The following is a 25,140-nucleotide window of genomic DNA, read 5'->3' as shown; positions in this document are numbered from 1 at the left end:
ATCCAACTCAAAAGTTGTATTTAATTTCACAAACAGGTAGAACTTACACATATTAATTAAAATACATCAACTATTTCTAATGCATTTAAAATTTAAATTTATTTACCACTGCCTGAAGGTAATGAGCACACATTTCCTTGTCTTGTTTAACTGCAGTTTCTGTTTTTCCCTCTCTCTTTCACTGGTAAAACACACACTACTTTACAGACAGAGGCTTACACTCAAGACACAGAAGGTTTTCTTTGAAAGCAACTGCTGCTCATGTTAAATATGAAACAGCACAAGGTCAAACAAAACAACTGCCTCCACTTCCTTGTGGGTTAGTTTTGTTTTTTGTTTTTTTTTTTTTAATTTTACAAGTTTTATAGAGCAATACAATTTTATTTATTTATTTAGCAAAAAGCTGTGGTAGTATAAAATGGCATTCCGGAAGAAATATAAAATATGTAAGAAAAACAGACAAGGGAGATGAAAACTTGCCCTAAGTATCAACTACCTATTTTCAAGCATTGGACACAAATATTCCAGTCATGGTACATGAGTCACAAGTGCATAAGACTGGAAAATCTTAACTAGGAATTTCTGTCAGATTTCACATATATTCCCATACTAACAGGGTAGATATTTTGTGGGACCAACATTTTCCCACTTTCATCCATATCACAGGACTCAAACAGAGAACGTATGTCAATTTACCTTCTTTGCCATTTGGCCCCATGGTTCCTAAGTATAATGGGTGAGCCTCCCTAGTCCTCTTAGGAAAAACCCAAAGAAACAGACAAAGCAAAAAAAAAATCCCCAAACAAACCTAAAAAATATGATAATTTATTACCAAGGAGAAAAAAGATGCTCCATGCAGAGCTTACTCAGGGACAATCCTTCCAAAGTCTTTAAGCCAAGCAAGTCTGGTACAACACATCATGGCACTACACTCACAAAGGCAATTTCTCAGCAAAGGAGAAAGGAAAGGGTCTGATCTGGCAAGAAAAAAAGCAACTGAAACTTATCCTCCTTATTGGGCAGGGACTTGCACATAGTGAATGTGTGGGATAGGGGATTTTCCTTGTGAAAAAAACCCCAGCAGTTATTGAGGATTACTGATCCCAAAGGAGACATTTGAACTGTGGGGACTTTGAACTCAGCACCCTGAAGGTGTTCCAGAACCTCTCCTCTCTTGTCTACTCCCAATTACTACATATTTGCTGCAAAGAAACTCACACATTAAGAAAACAGAGAAGAGAGGAAGGTGAGTGAGAAACTGACTGTATCATGACATACAGGAATTTCACATAAATTAACAGGAAGTACAGTGCAGAAATCAAGAGTCCAATACAAAATATAAGAAAAGAACTGAGTCACAAGTGGCTCTTGATCAGTGCAGACAAATCAGACAGACCAAATACCATCCCAGTCTTGAGCACATGGGAAGAGGAGAAAACAGTATCCCTGGAGATGTGACGCATGCATGAGAGCACTGGAAGATTTCTCTGTGTTTTAAAGATTTTGCTTAAAACCTATGACTTTCTTTTCCAATTCAACATCCCAGCACTTTTGGATTTATTAATTTTATACTAAAATGTTACCTGGAAGGCCCCACAAGAGAGACTGTTGCATAAGGATCACAGTTCTGTCCATTTATAAGAGGCAATCCATGGCACTCCTTTATGCTACAAGGAAAAGGCAAACAACAGATCAGTAAAGCAATTATTTAGCTAAAAAAAATAAAACCCAAACAATGCTTTCTTTTTGAAAACTTTTTATGTCCTTCTGTATTACACACAGATATAGCTATACATTGATCCAACATACTGCATGTGCCTGAAGCAGATCTCCAGATAGTAGCACATAATAATGCTCAAGTATACAATCAGACTTGAAGAGCCCTGTGAGAACAAAATTCTTGGAATTGCTTTGATAAAGACAATCCAGTATCACATATGAATGACAAAATCCTAAGTAAAATGAACTGCTATGTATTAGAAGAAATTGCAGATTTCATTAACTTTTAAATTTGATTTCTCAAGGCCCATAAAAAGCAATCTGGCCTTAACCAATGGCAGCAACTATAGCTGGAAGGCATTGAAATGGATTGAAATATTTCATTTTGGATAAATTACATGCTGAGTTACACTGAGAAATGCAAAGTCAATCTGAAAATATTTAATTATCCAAATCTATTATAGTATATAGTGTTCTAGCTCTACCTTTGAAATAATGCTTAAAGTTTATTTTCAAATAAACTTTTTCACAATAGTCCATGCTCAGGGTTAAATGGCCCTTTTAAAAATACTGCTTTCTTCTGTAATTCATACAGTAAGTGGCAAACTGGTGTTTAACAGGCACACAGGCACTGATGAAAAAGGGATAGGATGGTTGGCAACTCATGGAGACAGAGAAATGCCCATTGAGACAGAGAAACTTTTCTGGATCTTTTCTAAAGTCTTGCAATCTTTCAATCACCACAGCAGCAACACAGAGCTGGGTCAGCAAGCTGCCTAAACTTCAGATGCTGGCCACATATGAGCATTAACTAAAAACAGCTGGAACAAAAAAGTAAAGCACAAGAGTTCGTAAATTCATAGCAGAAACCAGACTTTCTAGCAAAAAAAGACCATACACAATGTAGGTTAACGCCAGAAACATTCAACAGATTACAAAATTTCATAAACAAAACACAAATGAGATCTGTTCTCTTTAAAATAATGTATTTTTAGCTGTATTGAAGGAATTTAACTAGATTAATGCAAGAAAGTTTCAGCTGTCGTAATTTGCTAGTTTGAATAAAATCCAAAACCTTGGCAACTTAAGGAGAAAAGAGACTTCTCTAAACTCATATGAACAATTAAGTATATGTTCTAATATCATAATGTGGAATAAGCTCTGCAGATCAAGTTAAAGTTATGTAGCTGCACACATTTTTTAAATAAATGCTTTATGTACTGTAGAAAAATTGTGTCAAAAGAACAATAGGAGCTGCAAATTCAAACACAAGTGTGGAAACAACAGACACTAACACTCCTGTGCTGCCTCAAAACTCCACCCTCTTTGGAGTATGCACAGTTATAAACCAGATGGTATTTTACCCCCCGCAAAAGTCCCTTTGTCTCAGCCAGTGCAGGGAACATTTAGTGCTGAACCACTGCACAATCATTTGTTATTTTTCTTCCCGTTATCAAGCACGTGGCCTTCAGCATTTCAATAATTTTTGAATCACAATGAACACTACAGTGATTTCAAACCCACCATTTAAATGGGTTCTTGAAACATCTAGTTGTTTCCTAGGCATTAATTGATTCCTCCTCCAACACACAAGTGGCACAGAAGAGTGGTAACAAAATTAAACTGTCTAGACTTTCCAGTCATTTGGTATCGGATCTGATTCCCTCAGACTGGTGGGCATCCTGAAGCATATAAAATACTCTCTGCAGCTCCTCAGGCTCTGCAGTTTTGGGTGTGAGTGCTGAGTGTACCTCTAAATCAGTTGCAATTTGAATCTCATAGGAAATTCATAGCGGATGGATCAGTCAACCTTATCTGAAGAGAATTCAGCTGTTTTAACAAGAACACCACAATTTCTCTTCTTACAGTCTTTGACATGTTCACTAAAGCTCCTGAATTTCTCTAGCAAACAGATATGAGTCTGTAGAACTTCTGGTTACACAAACAGCTTGTTCTGTTCTCTTGACCACAACATACAAAAACAAAAGAAAAACTTGTTTGTGATTTCCTGTGAGTTGAAAAATATTTTACTGACAACTTCACAGCCTTACAGCAAAACTAGAATTTCTGGATTTATCATATGGATCTGTCACTTCAAGTTGATTTCATGCTCCAGCTGGTCTCCCTGTGGGGCTGCTCTAGCATTCCCTTTTCACCTCCTGCCCAAGTCCCAGTTCTCTTACCAGCAAGTATGGTCTGTCTAGTCTTTTAGATAGCCTGCCCTGGTCCAACACCTCCCCTGACCATCAACTCCTAATATCCCCCAATCTCTCTCTTCCACACCTATCAAGCACAAAAATTCGTTCCAAATTTTTTTAAATCTCACCTCCACCCCTTCCATATCTTGCTCCAAGGTAGCCAGTCAGACCCATCCCTTCAGTCTGCAGGTGCTGCCTGTGTCTGCTTTAGACACATATGTGACAGCACAGCCAAGTCAGCTGAACTGCTGCCTCTGTTTACCACCCTCACAGGAAGCTTTTAGGTTGCAAGGCAGTTGTGAGTTTGGCAAACTGAATTACCCTGGTCATGCAGGAGCCCTCCCGAGCTCCAAACGCAAGCAGCCATTAGGGATAGGAAGCCATTAAATCAACTTGGCACTACTGAGCTGGATTGTTCCTCCCCAGGGACTGAGCACACCACACAGAATCATTACTGATACTTTTAAGCTACTAAACAAACAGCCTCCAGTAAACATGTTTAAAAATCCTGAAGATGTCTGAAGGGGCCAAACTAGAGTAGACTTAACAGAGATGGAAAAGTTGGTATGGAAATGAATGGAATAAAAAAAACCTCACTCAGTTTGCCAGTCAGCAAATTTCACAGGAATACTGCCTTTCCTCAAAGACTAAGGCAAAGTGCTGCAACTGCAGTCTCCTTTAACAGGAAAACAACAAACAAGAAATCCCAGCAAAATCGACACCAACAGAACACTGAACATTTTTACCAATCAAAAAATAAAATAACACTAAATATACACTCCTATTCTGACAATCACAATAAACACATGTCTAACATACAATAAAAATATTTCAGCTTTGACAAATAATTTCCTCTACCTAGCTAGGCAGTTGTTCTTCAAAAGCCATAAATAAATAGATAATATAAATGGAGTTTGAAGAAGTAGAGAGGAACTTAGAAGCCTTTTATTTTCTATTTTAGACTACTATATCCTTATGTACTATCTAAGCAACAGGTAACAGTTTCTCCAACTACTGCCCTGTTCCAGTACAGCATAAGATACGTTTCAGTTTACGTTAATTCTCATCTCAGTAGTTTGTTGTGCAAGAGGAGTTTCATACAGGAAATGAGAGGCTTTCAGATATAACCGGCATGTATTCAGCTTAGGAGATGAAAATAAGTCCTTAAAAAGATGCAGCCCACAATAAACCCCCCCAATGACTGACTCTACCTCCATCATTCAAATCAACTGAAGTTCTCCAAGGACAGACACTTCCTAACTGCAGCCATTTAGATCTGTGTGTACACTTCATAAAAATTGCTGTGTTCACTAGAACAACTTCATGCAAGCAGAGAAGTATAAACAGGATAGTAAGAAACTGACAGATCAATTTAAGAGAGCGTGGTGTGTAATTCATTTAGAGAAGTATGTGCAATGAAGTCAAAACCTGGCTGTAATAAACTATTTCTGGACTTTGAAGTATACACACTGTAAATACACAAAAACTTCTTTCAGAGCTTAAGGGCTGTTAATCCCAGAAAAAGAAGATGCCACCACCCAACTGCCTACTTTGCCAAGAAACTGTTCATGTATCATCTATTTCAGCAGCAGCAAATATGCAAACAATGGCCATGCAAACTTGTTCTTAGGGACTCCCAGCAAGACCTGCAAGCATGTATTTTTGAAATGTGCTACTATACACCACATTGTGGTTTCAAAAAAAACAACCCAAACTGAGTCACCAGGTAATCTCTTGCACTTTTCTCCCTCCTCATTCACACATTAGAAGAGGAAATTATTATCAGAGACAAAACACAGTTTTAAGTCACGGTCTGTGAGCGTATCTGCGTGAAACTTAACAGCAAGTTTGTAGTTAATAAAAAAATTACGTGTAAAATCATTAGGCTTAGCTCTACATGAGTTCCAAGACAGTCCTTCACCAAAAGAAAGTTAACTATGCTTTAGGCCAAAAAAAGCGACTGGAATTGAATTTTTAAATCAATTCTCATCATAAAACCCATCTAGAAGACCAGCAGAAAAAGTTCTACAGCCACGTTTACAGACCCAAAACAGGAATCCATTGTCTAGCCAGTCATGATTTTGGTTCAGCCACAAGGTGACAAGGTAATGATCAGAATCACAGCCTCTCAATTACTTGCTACTGTGTGCACACTTAACACCACATTTAGTGTTGTGTAATGGAAGTTGGAGCTACTATTTTTCATCTTTGTAGAATTTCTGGACTCTCAGGGAATACGCAATATCTATTAGTAGCTTAACTACCTGTTGAAACCCTGGGCACAGAGAATTTCATGCTTTCACCCACAAGAGAACACTGTATTTGACCTGAGGCTGTGGAAAGGCTTCCAAAGTTGAATGATAGAACTGAGAACGTAAACGTGTAGTTTGAATAGAAGTGTGTGACATCACTTGGTGGACAATTTAGATTTTAAGGTTTTAAAATGCAGTAATATACATGTAACAAGATGGAGGTTTTCGGGCCTTGTTCTTTCACCTTCTTTCTTGCCTTGTTCTTCCACCTTCTTCTTCATGGGTTTTAGTAATATTATGTGATTGGGTGGAAAAGTCTGCAGTGCGGAACACAATCATTTGGTTATTGCGTTATTAAGTAAAAGTGAATTAGTTGGCATTTTATAATTGGGTAGTTGACACTTAAAAGGCCTTGGAAAAAGATACCTGGGGCTCCATTTCTAGACTGTTAGCTTAGTGTACAGACAAACTCACTGGCTGTGAGAATGTAATAGAGAGAAGAAAAAATAAACAACTAATTCCAAACACAAAAAACGTCTCTCTCACTCATTAATCCCGACCTTGAGGAAAAGCACTAGAATAAATACAAGATATTTGACAAATATGCACAGAAACCAGCACGAGTATCTCAAATTCTCCTACCCTAGAAAAAAATTAACTGGTGAAGGTTTAAATGCATCTAATTCTCATTGCATTGAGAAACCATTAATTTGAACATGAAGTAAATGTTGCTCCTGAAAGGCAAGTATCATAACCTGGATGTCAGGAGTTATTTTTTCAGAGATAATTTTTTTCCTTTAGCCATTATTTTCCAGTTTAGAACAGATAAAGAAGCGTCAGAGACACAAATACGTTTGTGCCCACTCCTTGTCTCTCTTTTACTCTATCATGGTTCTGCTCCTTTCTATCTTTCAGCTTTGTTAAAGGAGTTACTAATTCAGTGTCTTCTCAGGGCCTGGTGACTAGTGAAACAGCAGGAAGCGTATCACTTTCTAACTATCATGGGATATTTACAAAATAAGCAGGGTTTTAAGGAGTTTAATTTTCTCTTTAATACTCCCATATGTATTTTCTGTAAGTTCCTCATGCTTTAAGGTCAAACATGTCCCAAAAATGCCCTCATGACCATTTCTGTAATACCACATTCAGCAAGTGATTTCTTTTCACCTTCTCACATGTACATCCAAAACATATTTATGTACAATATATTACTAATGCAATAAATTATTTCAAGGGCAGCAGCATGTGTGGTAAAATCCTACTAAACATTTTTAGTTTAAGGAACTCTAGCGCATTTCATAACCTCAGACAACAGCTCTGATGTAATTATTGCAGTGTTTAACGCACAATCCTCTCCCACATGGCAGTGAGTGGGTGAGTGCAGCAGCCAAAAGAGAAGCCTGGTTTCCTTTTGATCAATTATCTCCGTCATAAAGAGATCCCAAGACAAGGCACAGTGAGTAAACCACTTCCTACTCAAAACTGCAATTTGCAACAGTAACTTTCTAATGCAACTTTTCTTTATCATGCGAAAAATCCAGGCAAGCTTTTAAAATAAAAAACTCAAAACACTAACTTGAAGTGCGTGACCATATAAAAATAAAAAAATTTCTGAAAATTAAGAAAGTTGGGAATAAAACATAATGTCATAAAGCTCCAGCCAGCTTTGAGGTGAAAAGTCCATGGGGAAAAAGCTGTTCTCATTCTGCTTTGTGCTGCAAGTGGGATACAAAAATAAGAGCAGCGGGACTCACAGTGCACCATTCCGCCACCCCACTATAAAAGCAGACACATTCCAAATTATCTTTAAATAACAAAGATACCTTGATGTCCAGCAAGTTCCATCCTACCTGAATTATGAGCCTAAGCCACTAAATCATCAGCAGTTTCACTAGCTTAGTTCTATCACACAGTAGCTTCCACCTTCATACCAAGCTAGAGAACAGTGAACAGACCGTTTTGCTGGGTCCTGCTCCAACTCAACTACTCATCTGGGTTTAGAGAGTTGACTAAGACAAGAACATCACCTTAACTTCATAATGAAAATTACATTAGCAAATACACTGAAAATTTAATGTTTCTATGATGCTCTTTGACATGCTGTAGCAGTTTTGCACTTCAGAGCCAAAACTAAGTTTGGTAGTGAAAGCTCCTTAAGTTGTTGCTCAGTTGTTTTAATGAAATGTGGCAAACATGCTGCTCCAGAACCACAACTCCCGTACTTCATTCTTCTGTAAGAATTTCTTACCATGGTTAACCAGAAGAAAATAATTCTAAAGCAAAACTAGCAATACATTTTACCATACCAACCCCCAAAAATACTATCAGCAGCAGTAATTTGGTCAGTAACAGCAATACTGCAAGTTCTAGCTGTCAGCTGCACTGCACACTCCTAGCTTTCTCACCAGACCAAATTCAGCTGGAATTACAAGACACTAATCCTGGTCGTCCCAATAAAAGGGATGGATTTGGCAGCAGAGATGAACAGCTGTGAAAAACTTCTACTGGAGTTCCCCAGACATATACTCATCTCCTCGTAAGGCAGATTCCACAGAAAGTCACATAGAAAGAAAAATGTTGTTGGTACCAAGATGTGCAGACATCCAGTATCAGGAAAGACAAATCCCATAGCATTCTAACAAACAACCAAAGGTTAAAGGATTAATATATTTCCTTACTGTACTACTAGTTGCTGGCACACAGATCCATTGTCTGTTATCAGTTCATTCAGTTTTAATTCAAGGTGAACTTTTCCCTGAAAAAAAAACAGGAGAGAAACACAAATAATTTTAAAAGTATTTGTTTTAGAAGTAGGAATTAGAACAATAATAGAGTTTATAGTTAGAGTTATTTAAAGTAATTCCAATATAACCACTTGAAGAAAATACCTCATCTAAAGCACAAATCCTGCAAGTAGAGCATGATGGATGCACTTGAACTTTGAGACAATGCTATAGAGAAGCACTATCTCATCTGCAGACAGCACAAGAATCAGTCAAGGCTCACAGATTTAACACACACAAGTATTTCTTCCAGCATGCGCAATTACCAAGAGTAAGTCTCAGCTGCTTTGTCCCAAGCATGGCATGAACCCTTGCATAGACATTAATTTCTGACCACTTCAGCAAAAAGTTCTAAATGACCTTGGACTCTGAAGGCAGGTAGGTACACCTAGAAAAGTAGAATAGCATGCAATAGCCATAACCAGCAGCATTTAATATCCACTGTGAAATCCTGTCCATCACATCAGACTGAAGATAATTTACAAATGTACTGTGAATCCCAGGGCAGTTTTCAACTATCTCATGAAGACTGCTGATGTACTCAAGGAACAGTCAACATAACCAAAAGAGAGGAAAAGGTAGCAATAATTGCTAAACCCAGCTTCCTCATTTTCTTTTTCTGATATAGCAGGATGTATTTAAGAAAAAGAATCCATAAATTATGGTGCAGCATGGATTAACTTCAGAAAGCAGCAAGGGCTGCACCCTCTCAATAAAAGGCTCCATAACTAAACCATGATATGCAACTTTGTTTGGATGACCAATATTTAGTACTTGAATCTTGCTCCAAACAGCTATTGCCTGAACAATACCTGCTACTCCTTTCAGTGCCTGGCTCTTTGTGCTGGCTTTCATACCTGAGATAAGCACACACTGACGCAGTCTTTTCTTTAACAATGCTCTCCTTAGTATTCTCAGACTTTGTCTATTTGCTAAATGGAACATCAGATGATACTGGTCTGTTCACAATCAAAATTAAGGGAAGGGTTCTGGAAGGTGATTTGCAAGAGCAGCAAAGGAAGCAAGTCATAATCTGAACTACAGCTTTGCCTTTCTGCTAAAATGGAAGTAAAACCCTTAGATGACCTTGCACACATTTCTCTAGCAGTTATGTTTTGACATAAAACTGCAAAGTTTTTATTGTAAATCCCCTGGGGCAAAGGCCCTGTTTCCCTCTCTGTTCGTCACATGGGAGGAGAAATGAAGCTTCTTTTACAAGGCAGTTCCAAACTAACTGCTTTGGGATGCCTGCCAAGTGTTTTGCAAACTGTTACTACAGGGACAGGAACACAGGTACATTAAGAAAGTATTTGTCAAGCAGAGAAACTCCATTACCAAAAAAGATTTACAGGATAAAAACAGGATACTGAGAAGCATGCCAACAGCCTTACAAGGCTAGGTTTTTGAATGACAAATGAAAAGACAAGCATTATTAGTATTTATTAAAATAGCTGACTATCATTTGTTTTAGAAAACAGATGCTGTAGATGGCCTCAACATCATCTTTTTGCGTACAGTAGGAGTAAAACAGCACATTTCTGCTCCTGAGAACTACCAGTGGATGTAGTTTGTTCCCAGCTCAGTACTATGATGACTACAATAATATGGCTGTAAGTAAATATTTCCCTAACATGGAGAGTTTTAGAACATTTTTGTCATTTTGTTTGTGGGGAGCAGCATGATGGTTTCCTAAAGTTGCTGATCTGCAGATCTATATCAGAGCTTCAGACATAATGTGCAAGTGGGTTTTAAATGTGGCTGTACAGAAGGTTTTTACTTCAAAATAGGGAAATCAGCCATTCTTACACAATAAATAATAAACAGTGACTTCATGTGAATGCACTTTGCCTCAGTAGATCTCAGGGTTGTTCAAAGGCAGGTAGGTACCATTTTATCTTTACAAATGGATTAACAATCAATTTTCAGTTACTTACTATAGGAAGATGAAGTTTTATTGACACAAATCCTATCAATTTTAAGAAAAAGAACAGCGAGTGTTCAAAAACTGTAACAATGTGTGAAAGATCTTGATCTTACCAATGTGTTTTTCAATTACAGATCTCTATAAGAACTCCACCTATGTATAAATACAGGTATAAAGCTATATATGTGTAAATCTCAATAGAAAGTTTCTTGCTATGAGTAATAAAGATCAAAGGTGTGTGTGTTTAATCAAATGAGCCAATTTCAAACCAGATTAATGAAGATTTTATAAATAAAAAAGGGGTCAAGCAATTCTAAAAAATTTACTAGCATGCTGCATTTTAGAAAACAAGAAATTTTTTTTAAAGCTAATATATGTAAACAAGTTTGTTCCAGCTGCAGTTAAATGTGGCTTGTTTCACCCAACTTCTCAAATTCTGGTTTATTTACTTAGTATTTCCACATTTCTATTTATTTTTCAAGAACTAGTGGAGAAAGGAAAAAGTTTGAAGAAAACAAGATTCATATGAACTCATAATACAGTGAACAGCACCAGAACAAAACCCAGCTAATATCAAAACACAGAGCAGAGCAGCTGCTTTCTAAAGGTCTCCACCACTAACATTCCTGGTATACAGGCTGCTAATTATACCAAAGTTAACATGTAAAGAATAGATGACTGGTATATAAAAAGAACATTTTTCTTGAAATAAATGCAGATTTAAGGAAAACACCAAAAATAATCGCAACTAAGCAATTGCAAAGTGTCCTGCACATATTCATGGAACACAAAATACTTTTCTGCTATCATATTGCCTTGCACACATCGTAAATTCTGGAAAATACTCATGGAGGGAACCAGAGAAACAAAAAATCAACTACATGTATGGTGGCATGAGGAGAATAACTTTTTTTTTCCCCTCCAAACTGATTTAGCTTTATAAATATTTCATGCACTTTTTCTGCACATCTACAATATAAAAGTCTGCTACTTTCAGCCATGTTCAGCCAACAATCTTGGACATCTCAGAATATGTAATGTATAGCCCATCCAAACCAACAAGATTTCAGCCAAATGTGGCAGATTGGAATTTATCTCAGCTATGCTCTGAAGACTTTTATGGAAAAATAAAGCAGGACAGGAGAAACCTACCCACATGCCCTGACTCAAGAAAAGATAAATATGAGAAGCATACAGAACAGAAAAGATCATCTCTATGCAAGTGTCATGCAGGACAGTGCTTTGCACAGCACACTCATAGGAAAGGAAGAGCTTCTATTAATTCTATTAATGAAATATTCTAGTTGAATTTTCACATTCTCATGTAGTACTATGACAAAAAGTAATGCCTTTCTCAATATGTTTTCATGACAGAAAAAACATAGCAAGCATGACAATGTTTAAGTCGAAGTGGAAACTGCCCTTCAGTTTTCATTTGGAAAATGGTTTCTAGAATTTTCAGACTGATTACATGAAACAATTCAAAGAAGACAATGTGTAGCTGGACTAGATCTCTATATCCCTTTCAAATGAACCATTCTATTCCATTCTATCATAACTGAAAGAGGACTGATTTTCAGAGAAGAGGAAGTTGGTATTCAGACCTTTTGAAAATCTGTCTTCATGAAAAGCAACGACATGCCCTTCTATACCCAAGAGCTGCAGGCTAAACTTATGGATCACAAATGAATCATCTGTGGAAATAATATGAGAATTCTGCACACATTCAGATCTTGTAAAAGTAGCCATGCTTCTCCCTGCACAAAGCAACTTTCAGGTTACTAAAAAATACAAACACTGTCAAGCTTAAGACTTTTGCCCTCAGGCAAATCTGGAAAAAACAGCATTGAAATCTAATAGCTTATCACAGCAAGAAGGCTAAGAGATTCTCAAGAATTCTGTTTTGCTCTTGAAACAAAGAAAGAATTGCTACAACTTCTAGAGCCATCTCACTTTTACCTGTTCCTAAAACAATCCTGTTTGAAGAACTGGAACCACAGGCTGAAATAAAGCTGTGCAGGGCAAGTTGTTTGATATTGAATGCAGAAACTGTTTCAGGTAATATAAATGAGCACAGCACAAGTACCTCCAGGTTTTGGAGACTAACCATTTCAATGTCACAGAATCAGCCATTATTTCAGTTAACACCAAAAATGACTAAAAAAAACACATTCAAGAGTTTTAGGATCCATTCATGTGCCTCAAGTACATGACTCCTCTTACAAGTATTTCTGATATCAAAATACTGTTAAGACATTTCCCAACAGTTGCTTCATGTCTTCTGCCAGTTTTAAGTACCATGAGGAATAATACCAGCTTAGGTGTAGCGTGTATTATTCTGTAACCAAACTGCAGACACAAGTGTCTCACAAGAAATACAGATGCTAAGCCCTATCTCCTACAGCTCAATGTAATCTTCTACCATCACATGTCTTTACCTGTATTTAACTTTCAAAATGTAAACGTGCAATTTAATAGTTACCTGAACCTCTGAATTAGAATCAACAGGTTGAAGCATAAACCAGTTCTCTTTTCCTGTGTAGTTGCATAAATCTTCTTTTTTGATTGATACCTTTCCTGGGGGAGGGTGGCAGAGGAAGAGAAGCATAAATATTACCTTCATCTGAACAGAACAAACATTTAATTTGTTTGAAATTTGATTTTTTGTAAACTCTCTTTTAAGTTTTCCTTTAAGTTAATGATTCTATATGAAGAACATAAAACAAGGAATGTTATGGGTAAGTAAAGCAGAAAATAGTTTATAAAAAGCCTAATTGCATCAATTATTATTTGTTATTCTGGATATCACGAGTAAGAAGGTAAAATATAGAACACACTTAAGGCTGGAAATAACAGATTTGCGAGAACAAAAACGGTGTTCAAGAATGTTTAAACAGGAAACTGAAGTAGATGCCTTTTACTCTTCTGATTGCTATTTGGAAAGCTGTTATTACATCAAATTATCTGACATCCTGGTGCAAATTATTTCCTTCCTCAATTCAAGAAAAGCAAAGGCTTCTCCACAGCAGACTATTAGAGCTTTGTAGCAACTGTATCCAAAATGCAGCTGCAATAAAGTCATTATGCAGTGGAAAGAGAATTAGAAATCCACCTCCCGGGATTCTTCACCTAAGCTACACAAGTCACTAAGTTACAGGTTGCACTGATAGGAAAAAAAATTCTCTGTATATGGTTTTAAGAAAAATTCTACAATTGTAATTACTGTGGAATTATTAAAAAATTTATTCTTTAAACATCTATAAGTATGGAAAATTATTCAAATATTCCAATGAAGAAAAAGTGGAGAAGAAATGAAGAGAATTTTTGAAAATGTATTCAGACCACAATAAGACTATAAAATGTCTTCCTGTTCTAGGAATATGAATGCCCTACTGAGCCTAAGAAACAAACTTATTTTAGTATAATAGAATGAAGCAAGGAAATAAAATCCTTCTTTTCCAACTTTAAAGAAGCATTCAAGTGCACTATACAAAGTTTTGAAATATGCTTCACCAATAATTGTGAATTATGATGAATAATGTGAATTGTGAATACAGATAATGCTACTGAAAACAACCAAGTGTTCTGCAAGATGCAGGCAGCACCTCATAGACACTTACCTATACGCAGGTCCTTTTGTAAAACACTTTTATCATAAATGTAAAAGGACAACCACTGGAATGTTCTTGGAATCTCAAAGTAAAACTCCTCTCCAAAATAAGGACTGGAAAGAAAGATTTGAAGTTAAAATAGAGAAACACTTTATGTAATTTATATAGAAAGCTGCATTTTTCTGCTGTGCCAGCCTGTGGCCCTTAGCAGTACCCTGAGCTCTCATCAAAGGTGCCCCAAACCATTTCAATAAAAGAACACAAAATAACATAGCAATGCTTTCTGTTTGCTTAATCAAAGGTAAGAATCAGAGCACACAGAGAGTGGTGTCTCTCTGCAATTCTATTTTTCTGTCTTGAGATTATTCTAGCTGGTTCTCTAGACTTCCTGAGACGTGCACAAGTTTTATTTCATTTTCTTATTTACTACATGATTAAACTACATTTAACTACATTTAAACACAACTTATTGATTACTTAACTAACTGGCATTTGTTTAGCTCTAACTTTATGTCAAAACTGCTGCTCTAAGATTCAGACCTGTAAGAAGTCATTATCACTAGAAACTTTAAGACAGAGCAGTGAAAAAGAGAAATGTTCATCTCAAATACACGCAATCTCTCTCACACCATAACAATCACATTTCTCCATCGAAAGAAGTCCAATATTATGTTTACAGTTCACCCTATTTAAATGCCATCTGCACAGCCCTCTACAGAAAAAGACTCTGGGTTCCTCTGTGTTACACATACTTCATAAAATGTGTTAGTATCTTCACTCCCAGAATTGATACTCTCATTAAACTTAAGGAGTATTTATTGATGTAATCAGACCCAGTAGTCAGAAAACTGTATTGCAAAACTGAACAAATCAATGTTGTTTGTGTTACTGCAAGTAATGAATTCTAAAAGTGAAGCAGACCCACAGAAAAACCTGCTATTTTAGAACAACTGCTTCTCACAATAGCTTGAGTTACAATGTATTAATATCACTGGGGAAAGATCCTCATGCTCATGAAACAACTTCTATGCAGAAAAGTATGTGACAACAGTTATACCAAACCCTGAAACAAATGCTGGAGTTTTTTTGTTTCCCAGCAAAGGATCATTCTGACACCACTGCTACTATACTTTCTTAAACAAATAAGACAAATCTGCTTGTGTTTGGAACAAGCAGTTCATATTATTACCTACCCCAGGAAGAACAGGTCACCATCCCTACTCTCATCCCTCCAAAATCATCACGGAAAAAGAAAGCACTACCTCGTGCTTAAGGACAATGGCTCATTAAACAAACTAAAAAGAATAACTAACTTAAAAAGTGATAAAGAACACAGTTCAAAAATCTAGTATTTCAAATATCTAGAACAGATCCTTAGAAACAAGAACTTTAAGGGCAGGAATCCATTATAAGGAATTCCACAAGTGAAAATGCCATTTTGTTAAAACACAGACCTTTTACCACAGGCTTCAAAGCAGAAAAATGAGTATTAGCCTTTGCACTACGCTGAGAAATAATTTAAGAATTCTCAGTTGAAAAATTCAGCTGTCTTTTTTTATTATTTCAAAGCCAACAAATTCTGCTTTGATTACAAGGGCTGGGTTCTTCCTGTCAGCACCATGACTGAAGGTACAAACTCACAAGCATTACCTTTAGCAGCAGCACAGCCCTAAACAGCCTCAACTTCCTTATTACCATCACAGTTCATTTTAATTGTACTGACACAATAACTCAGACCAAAACCGAGGATGAAACAAAGGCTGATTTTAAACTTAGGTCAAGTCCATGATTTCCTTTCCCTCACAGCTATACAAATCAAGTTGCTGCAGTACAAACAGAGAGATACTACAGCAGAAGGAGTGAACAGTGGGATAATGAGCTGGCACTGGTGTCAGGGGTAACTGCTCTAGTTCAGCTTCAGACAGACATCTTAAGGGAACAGCCGACTCCAGTGCACGCCAACAAGTGCCAACGGTTTAAGTCCCTATTCTGGATGGATCTATGGGACCCTGTGCACCAAACTGTAATTAGGCTGGGATGAAGACTACAGAGACTTCCAGTAATCTATTTAGTACCTTTATCTTCCACCTATGAGAGCAAACTTTGCAACTACACATATCCCCTGGCCCCCAAATGATGAATAGTCACTAACATTCTTTATTGTTATTTTGACTTCAACACTACACTATGTCTCAGATTTGGCAAGAAAGTAATATGAGCACAAATAGAAGGTAATACATAGTTTTACTCATGTTGATACATTTTTCTTTACCTAAATTAACAGCAGTTATCAGTTGATGATTCATCAGCTAAGTATGAGGCACAGAGAGAAAATTCAAGGTAAAGAATATAGTGTATTAATAAAGAAATCCTTAGGTACATACAGAATAGTAGACTGATGGGGTACAACAGTTTACACCAATGAGGAATAATTAAAGTGGGGAACTCACTCATCCCGTTCCTCAGGGATTCAGTCAGTTTAGTACTTTCATTTGTGACTTTGATGCAAGAACTTTAAAGAGTGTGACGGATACAAAATTAGAAGATAGCACTAATTCAGAGGACAACCAGACTACCATACAGGAAGAACTGGATTACAGTAGTACAGAAGATTAAATTTCACTTGTAACACATTCCTCTTCCCTTCCTTGGTACACTAACCTGGCAGTTCTGTGAGGACACTGACCAATGCCCCAGTCTGTCATTTAGTAAAAGCAATGGTTACATCAACAAGGGAATTAATTTCTGCTATAACCTTGCACTACCACAAAGTTCAGTTGGGAAAAAAAGAACCTGAATTTAGTTAAAATTAAAAAGAGGATACACACATACCACAATTCCCCTTCCACCCCCCTGCCCATTCCTCATATTTGACCACAGACATCTGAGAAGGCTCACAGATATCCTTTCAACTTTCCAAGGGGAAAAAATTTTTTTCTTCAGAACCCACAGAAATCCCACACCACGTCAGGAAATATTTCTTGCGTCATTAGCCAAAATATCTGTCTTTCACTTCTGTATTAATTAATTTTTTTTTTAACTTTGGAAAGTCATTTGTTCTACATCTGCACTCCAACAACTCTTTTAGTTCTGGTGGAAGGCCAAACCAATTTGCACATTTAAAAAACCCACTTCTTAGTACTTTTCAATCACTGTACTCAAAACTAATTTTAATTCTAGTGATAATTACTTCCACAGACATTTAATTAGCTGATATTCCCAAGACTAAAATTTAGATTACGACTTGTATAAATTTGCAACCCATAGTACAGTGAAAAAAATAGACTGTGTGTAAGAAAAATCAAGCAAACAATATGAAATAAAATGATGAAATTCAAAGCTGCATCTATGACTAAAATTATACTGTACTACACCTTACTAAAAAGCAATTTATAAAGTTTTCAGGTTAATTGGAGCCTTCATCTCCTGTCCCAATATCTCTAGGTTAGTACAGTTTCTAGTTTAACAAAGCAATAAGAAACAAGATGTTTTAATGAAGTTTCTGTATTGTGAGTCAACCTTCATAACTGCATACACAGTAGCAGTCCAGTGTAAGCACCCAACTCAGGTCACTGCTAATAGAGGATGAGTTATTTTATTACATTCCACTGGTTTGTATGGAACTTTCCCCTAATTCAGAGGATGAAGAAGTCACCTATGAAGTCAGTGGAGACAGAAAGGTAAAGAGCAATTCTAAAACACCAGGTTCTAACTTCTAATACAATGCTGTTATCTTACAAATATTAATTTCATATCTCCTGAAAATTTCTCTATTTGAGGCATGTTATTTGAGACTTCTCTCTCCCCAACTGTTTTGTTATAGTGAGATTTTTCACTTAATTTCCTCAATAGAGTATTAATTTAATTTTAATTGCATTTTCGTTAAAACTTCAATACTTTTTAATTTTTTTTAATGGAGCTAAGGTGTTTTACTTTATCAAACAGTTTATTACACAACTAATACTTCTTTTATCAGGTGATGAAAGCACATAAATTTAATAATTTTAAAATAGAACATAAGTAAAATGTCTGTATACACATCATGTGTAACAGGTCTTGTTCCTAACCATAGTAGTAACTTCTAGGGTTTCCATTATGAACATCAAAATCAGAGAGCAAAGTCTTTCAGAGATATGTTGGGTTGGGGTTTTTTGCTCATCAAACTATTGTCTGTTTGAAGGGGAAATGTTAAGTTTCTGCTTTATCAATACAGTTTCTCTAACATTTTTCTCTGAAGTACTACTCAGTTGATTTTGTTTTGGTAATCAATCAATCTCAATTGCAGCCTGGTAAATTCTGAAAATTTTATGGATCTGACTACAGCAGTAACAGAATAGGAATATAAGCAAAATATTTGTTCCTGATTGTACATATGTGGCATTTGCTTTTCATGCAGAAGCATAAGGAGGGCCTGAAGTGATGTTCTGAAAAAATTAAATTTCCTATTTAAGTTTGCCATCAGAGCTGTTCCTATACTGTAAACATCTGGAAAGCGAGCTCAAAGAACAGATACTAACACTGGAAATACTAACCACTGGAAAAAGGAATTAAGAAAACTTTCAAGAGTTTGAACAGACTGTCTGGGTTTTAAAAGGAAGGTTTAATGTCACCTCCACATAACTGAAACTGTCACTCAGATATGCTGAACAATGAAGCTGAAGTGATGCTTTTTTGGGTCCTCTGTGAACTTCAGAGTTTTGAGACATGCAAGCACCTACGCTACTGCAGCTGCACCATCCTGACTTTTTGTTTGATTCCTTTTAAGGCTCTAAGACAGTAGCAGAATCTACAGCAAATGGTGCCCAGGGAAGCAAAGCAAGGCATTGTGTGGGTCTTGCTACAGTTCCCAGAACAAGAATTACAGGAGAGAATAAGGTCTGTTCAGGAGACACTCCACAGCACAGAAAACTCTCATACATGGCAAAGCTCCAGTTCCTTCATTCTAGAAACAGGTTTTACCAGATACACAGTAAGAGCAGAATTCCACCAATACAGTTCAACTGCTTGTCAGAAATAGGAAACTACATGGGAAGCAAGTATCAAGTGGATTTCTTTCCCCAGAAAACAATCTAGCAAGAACTCTATTCTAACAGAATAGGGTAATAGTGATATATTCTAGCATACCTCATTTAAAAGCTCACAAGACTCAATTTTGACTCCTGGCAACATTCTCATGATTTACACATTGCTGGAACATCTCCGAGCAGCTGTCACAAGTCAGTTCTCATTTTAAAGTAGTACAGAAAAGCCACATACACTGGTATTGGGCAGTCTTGCTTATATCAATTTAAAAACTGAGCTTACCTTAAAGATTTTTCAACTACCTGTGTACGAAAAACTTCTTCTTGGTCCAAGTTTATGGTACAGAAAAAGTCTCTCATTTTGTTGGGTACTAAGTGTTTGGCATCATCTGTAAATTAAAAAAAAATACTGTAAATATTGCAGGGAAACACAAAATATTATGTACAATAATGTTACAGTTTTAGTGTGTTCAAAAAAGTTACTTTTCCATTCAGCATGCATTTTTCTATTCATTTTCAGTTTGTAAGATTCAAGAGGGCAGAGAAGTTGCTATATCCAGCTTCATATGGAATGAGAGTTGACAGGAAGAGACACACACTGACTCATGAACACCACTTCCTGCAGCACCTGCACTTTCCCTTGAAAGGTCTCATCTCTGGCTTGACCCTGCACAACTTGCTAAATCCGAGACACTCACAGCCTGAGGTCATATGGCATTAGGTCATAACATCAAGACATAATCTGCCTGAGCTATTGTTCTCTTGGTATTTTCTCTGCAAATACTTTGGCTAAAGGAAGCTGATTAATAAGAACTTGCCCATCAAATCTTTATTTAATTTTCCACAATGAATGGCAGATTTTGAGTTGACTGAGCCTTTGAAAATATATCCCTCATGAGTACTGTTCATTTTTTCCTAACTAGTAGAAGGGGGAAATAATCACCTCCTAATACAATGCAACATGGAAAAGAAAAGGAAGTTTCCAGTAAGAAAGAGAAATTGTCAGCACAAGAATACAAAGATTTGCTGGGTATTGAATCTAGGCCACTACAATTACACACTGGACATAAGACAGATCTCTTAGGAAATGGTTCTCTCTAAGCAATCATAGCTAAAACTAGTTGAAGCTGGAAAGCTCTTCCAAAATCCAAATGCTACAGATATCTACATTAATTTACAGCAACATGTTCTCTAGATTAAACAGTGACTTTCTGCCCAAATGTCTCCTCCCACTTTGAACGTCTGAAGAGACCAAACAGACCCCTTTCTGCCTTTTATTTTGTTAAAATAAATTACAATCCTTTCTGGTACTCTTTCCCATGAAAGGGTCCTAAACCGAGCAGGTGATCTGTCCCTGTTCCACTTGGTTTTCCATACCACATGCAACAAGAATTGCATTAGGTCTTAGCCAGGACCTCTCACAGTAGTGTCCATCCTTGCCTGCTGCTGGAAATACCTCTCCCTGATGACATGTGGAATCAGCTTTATCTAAACATTATCTATTTATGTAAGATATTAAAAATAGGATTAAAAGTACATCCAAGTATTGGGTTTTAATTACCTTTATGTTTGAACAGCATAAGACCTTTCAGAAAGCATCGTTTGAAACTGCATTTGAAATGTCATACATGTTTATTTTTTAAAAACGCAGATAAGAAGCACAGTGAGCAAGCTTTATTCTCTATGCTGGTAAGATGTAAAAATCAAAGTTCTGTCTTTTCTCTCTTTTTTGTGTTAGATGGTTAATTTAGGTTAACCTATTACAGCCTTGGAAGGTAAGTAAGTAATGCCCAGCACAGGAAAGTCTTCCCCGACTGTCTGTGAGCAGAGAATGTGACAGTTTAACAGGAACACAGACTGAACTTCAATCATGACATTTTCCAGGTCAGGGATATGTACACTGATGCAAAGCATGAACAGATACTTAAGGAACTTCCACAGCTAAAACCTGTGCTCTCAGAAGCATCAACAAGCTTTTTACCAGCTTTGATGCAGGAGAGGAGGAAGTACACGCATTATTTTTAAGCACCAGACTTTATGTTGACAGATTGAGAGACGTGAACAGAAGCTTATTTCCTTATTAAAAAAAAAAAAAGCAAAAAAAAAGCTTAAGTCTTCAATTACACTACATTTTTCTTTTTCTGAGAAACCTAAAGCTATAATGGTTGCATTAAAATCAAATATTAACAGCATCAGATATCTGCTTGAATGTTTACATTTTCAGTACATATATATAATATCCTCCGTTGAGTTAAAGTGTGCAATTATTATCCATCTTCTAAATTTCTTTGTTCTGGGTCCCTGCCAGAAGACATTTATGCACACAAACTGTGAAGTATTTGCTTCGAAGGACTAAACATATTATATAGCAACAATAAATTCCACACCAGGAGTGCAGCATAATCCAAGATAATAATGCACTTTCAAAAACACAGTCCAAGTTTGAAGAAGAATGCATCCTGAATTTTGTCAAATGAACTCTAGGAGACAACTGGGACATTTTTCCAAGTGCTTCACTAATGCAGGTTTCAGTAAACCCTCAAAAAATCAGGCAACTAAAATCACTTACTGTACTTCTGTACAACATAAAATGAAAACAGAAGCCACAGCCTGAAACACTGCACTACCAGATATGCCTAAAGCAACCTGACACCACATACCTCATACCTTTGTAAAGCATTTTTGTCATTACTATGGCATACAAAATAGAGCCATCAATACAAAAGCACTGTCAAAATGGAAAGACAATCTGAATGGATTTTTGGTGAAAACCTGCTTAAGAGTAGTACTACCTTTTCCAAAAATATTACAGGGTCTTAAACAGGCAAGACCAGTTCATCTTACCTCACTTGAAAACCAGAGGTAGAAGACTGTCTGCAAACATTGACAGTCCACAGTGTACCAGGGACTGAAAACATGTCTCAGGCTCTTCACTGCTAGGTACGCCATGGCTGCTTAAGCCACCTTTAAGAATGTGTCTCAATTCTAAATCTGGTGTAATGATTTGTATAACATCACTAAATTTAGATTTTGCCACTGATTTCTGCATTGCAAAACACAGTATAAATAACAACTCTCTGCAGATGGCGTTTTCTATACATGCAGAATTACACAGAACTGACATTACCTCATTAAAACTACCATGCTCTCTCATGCAACACACATAAAATGAGTCAGTGTCAAGTTTTAACTGCCAGCAAAGCTCAGGCACCAAAATGTATTCTCCTTGTAAGAAACATGCTATAAGGAATTCCTTCAGACTATGAACATCAGCCTTCCAAAGTGAGGTCTATTATTGCTAATCCCTCCAGATCAAAGAGGATTACATTATTACATTTGTTTATTATTGTTCATTCAGAGGGTTTCCCCTACAAAACACAGTATTAAAATACTAGCAAGAAGTGAAAATAACGCAGTATTTGCAGTGCAAAGAAGCCAAAAGAGCATTTAGGCATCAGAGGGTGCCAAAGCTTCCACAGTGTATTTAACTCATTGAGTTTTGGAACAGTTTTTGTTTTCTTAGAAGAAATAAGTATGCTTACAAAGTGATTTTCACACTGTTTCAAGACATGTCTTTTATTGCAACTGTTACTTCCACACATTTTTCAAATGGGCTCTTATAGGTTCATCTTTAGCAATGAACTTTTCATATATTCTCCAGGAAGAAGGGTCTTGTAGAAGTAGTCCTCTGTTTACCAACTCTTTTGTCAGCTAACTTACCATTCAAAGTTACGGTACAACCACAGGCTCAATCTATAACACATAAATGGGACAATAAAACTATTGTTTTATAATAGTAAAATTGATAATTTTAATAATTTAATAGATATAATTTCTAATTTTAGTATTTCTAATATAATGCAATAGTAAAACTATTCAACTATTATGCTGAAATATGGTTTCAACATAAGTCTCAAGACATTTTGCTCTGTTTTTTAACGCTTAGTGGAAAACTTTCATCAGGTTCAAGTACCCCAAAATGTAAAACTCATTGAATGTTGTCTAGTCCAGTGCTGACCAAACCTTATGATAAAAGACAGGAAGCAGAATAGTATCAAAAAATAAGCCAGCTTCAATAATCTTTAGCAACCAACTTCTTATATATTCCTAGGAAGCAGGTCATAGTCCTTCTTCCTAGGGAGTACTATGACCTGCTTCCTAGGGAATACATAAAACATTGGTTGCTAGAGATTACTGAAGACAGATTAAGAAAGGTGGGGCTGCTCAGCCTGGAGAAGGTTGTGTGAGGACCTCACAGCAACCTTCTAATATCTCATGGGGTAAGTCAGAGAGGGACTTTTCATCAGGAACTCCAGTGACAGGATGAGGAGTAATGGGAACAAATTGAAAGAGTGGAAATTTAGGTTAATTATATGGAACAAATGCTTTACTCTGAGGGTGGTGAGGCGCTGGCACAGACAAGCTGTGGATGCCCCATCCTTGGAAGTGTTCAAGGCCAGGCTGGATGGAGCTCTGAGATGGTATACCAGAAGGTGGTCCTTGGCACCAGCATAAGAATGAGAAAATATTTAAGGTCCCTTCCAAACCAAACCATTTCATAATCCTATGATTCTGTGAATTCATGCTTTAACCCCAAAACTAACACTATGTTTATGCTTTTTTAAAGGCTAGCTGGCCTGTTTTATTTCTGTGCTAACTGCTAACAGCAGCAAATCCCAGTGTGTGTTCAGCCTTGCTTACCCAACCACGTCTTACTGCTCACACCTCAGAATGAGAGCACCTCCAGCTCCACTCCAGGCCATCTCCTGCTTTCATGAGCCAGTCTTCTATTTACTGAAGACACGGTAAATACATCTAGGCTGCATGACGATATTTAAGTAAACACGACTCCACTCCTTCACCAAACCTAATCCTTCGACATGTTTTCACAACCGGTTCTCAACCCCAGCGCCATGCCCGATTCAACTTGTTTCGCTTCATTCTCAAAAAAGTCGATCGGCTGCGTGAGAAAGGAAACAACCGGGCCGCGTCCGAGCGTTATGAATGTACTCCGATACCCCTCAGGAAGCCGCCGCACATCCTGTTTCTCCCACTCGCTTTTGAAGTGCTCCCCAGCCGCACCGCACTATCTGTGCGCCTCCCCGAGCCCTCCTCCCAGCCCATCCGCCGGCTTCCCACGTTACCGAGGCTATCGGTATTGGCAGTCAGCATTTCCCAGCCACCAAAATAAGGCCAGCGGCCTCTCTCTCCGCCTCCTCCCGCTCGCACACACGCTGCACAGAAGCACGGGAGTACTGGTGACCGCTTCCAGAACAGCCCTTCACCACCAACTTCCTGCACATCGCTAATTTCGCAACTTCAGCCTGACAAACAGACTCTAATGCCCGAGGTCCGGGCGGAAGGGGGCATTTCTGCTCGCCCGCTGACTCCGGGGATCCCTCGGAGCCACGGATGCTTCCCTGCCACTCCGGGCCTCCCGCGGCGCCGCCGGGTCCGTCCGTCCATCCATCCATCCGCTCACCCACCCCGCCTCCCTCCCGCCCCGGGGCGCGCAGACCCCGGCCCAGCCCCGCACGTGTCGTCGCTCCACCACAAAGCCCCTCCGCGGGGCCGCCTCAGCGCGGCCCGACCCGTACCCGGCCCGTGACCGCCGCGGCCCCTCCGCGCCCTC

At 37.6% G+C, this 25,140-nt stretch overlaps 1 protein-coding gene across 2 annotated transcripts in view; it reads right to left on the bottom strand.

Moving 5' to 3' along the window:
- Nucleotides 1-19,897, bottom strand: part of RASA2 (RAS p21 protein activator 2) — a 39,770-nt gene extending 19,873 nt beyond the window's left edge. Inside the window, exons 1-5 of one of the 2 annotated variants that reach the window (XM_033516674.1) lie at nt 19,792-19,897; nt 14,497-14,600; nt 13,359-13,453; nt 8,848-8,924; nt 1,584-1,667 (exon numbers count right to left, since the gene is read on the bottom strand). In XM_033516674.1, the coding sequence (XP_033372565.1) occupies nt 1,584-1,667; nt 8,848-8,924; nt 13,359-13,453; nt 14,497-14,600; nt 19,792-19,868 (437 nt within the window). In that variant the 5' untranslated portion in view covers nt 19,869-19,897. Of the gene's footprint in view, nt 1-1,583; nt 1,668-8,847; nt 8,925-13,358; nt 13,454-14,496; nt 14,601-19,791 lie in introns of those variants that run through there. The other variant, XM_019007781.1, reaches the window with a different exon arrangement.
- Between the last annotated feature and the right edge of the window lie 5,243 nt (nt 19,898-25,140).

Source organism: Parus major, chromosome 9 (genome assembly GCF_001522545.3).
Source record: "Parus major isolate Abel chromosome 9, Parus_major1.1, whole genome shotgun sequence".
NCBI classification, from domain to species: Eukaryota; Metazoa; Chordata; class Aves; order Passeriformes; family Paridae; genus Parus; species Parus major.
Note: the sequence above shows the minus strand (reverse complement) of the source record. Positions and strands in the feature narration are given on the sequence as shown.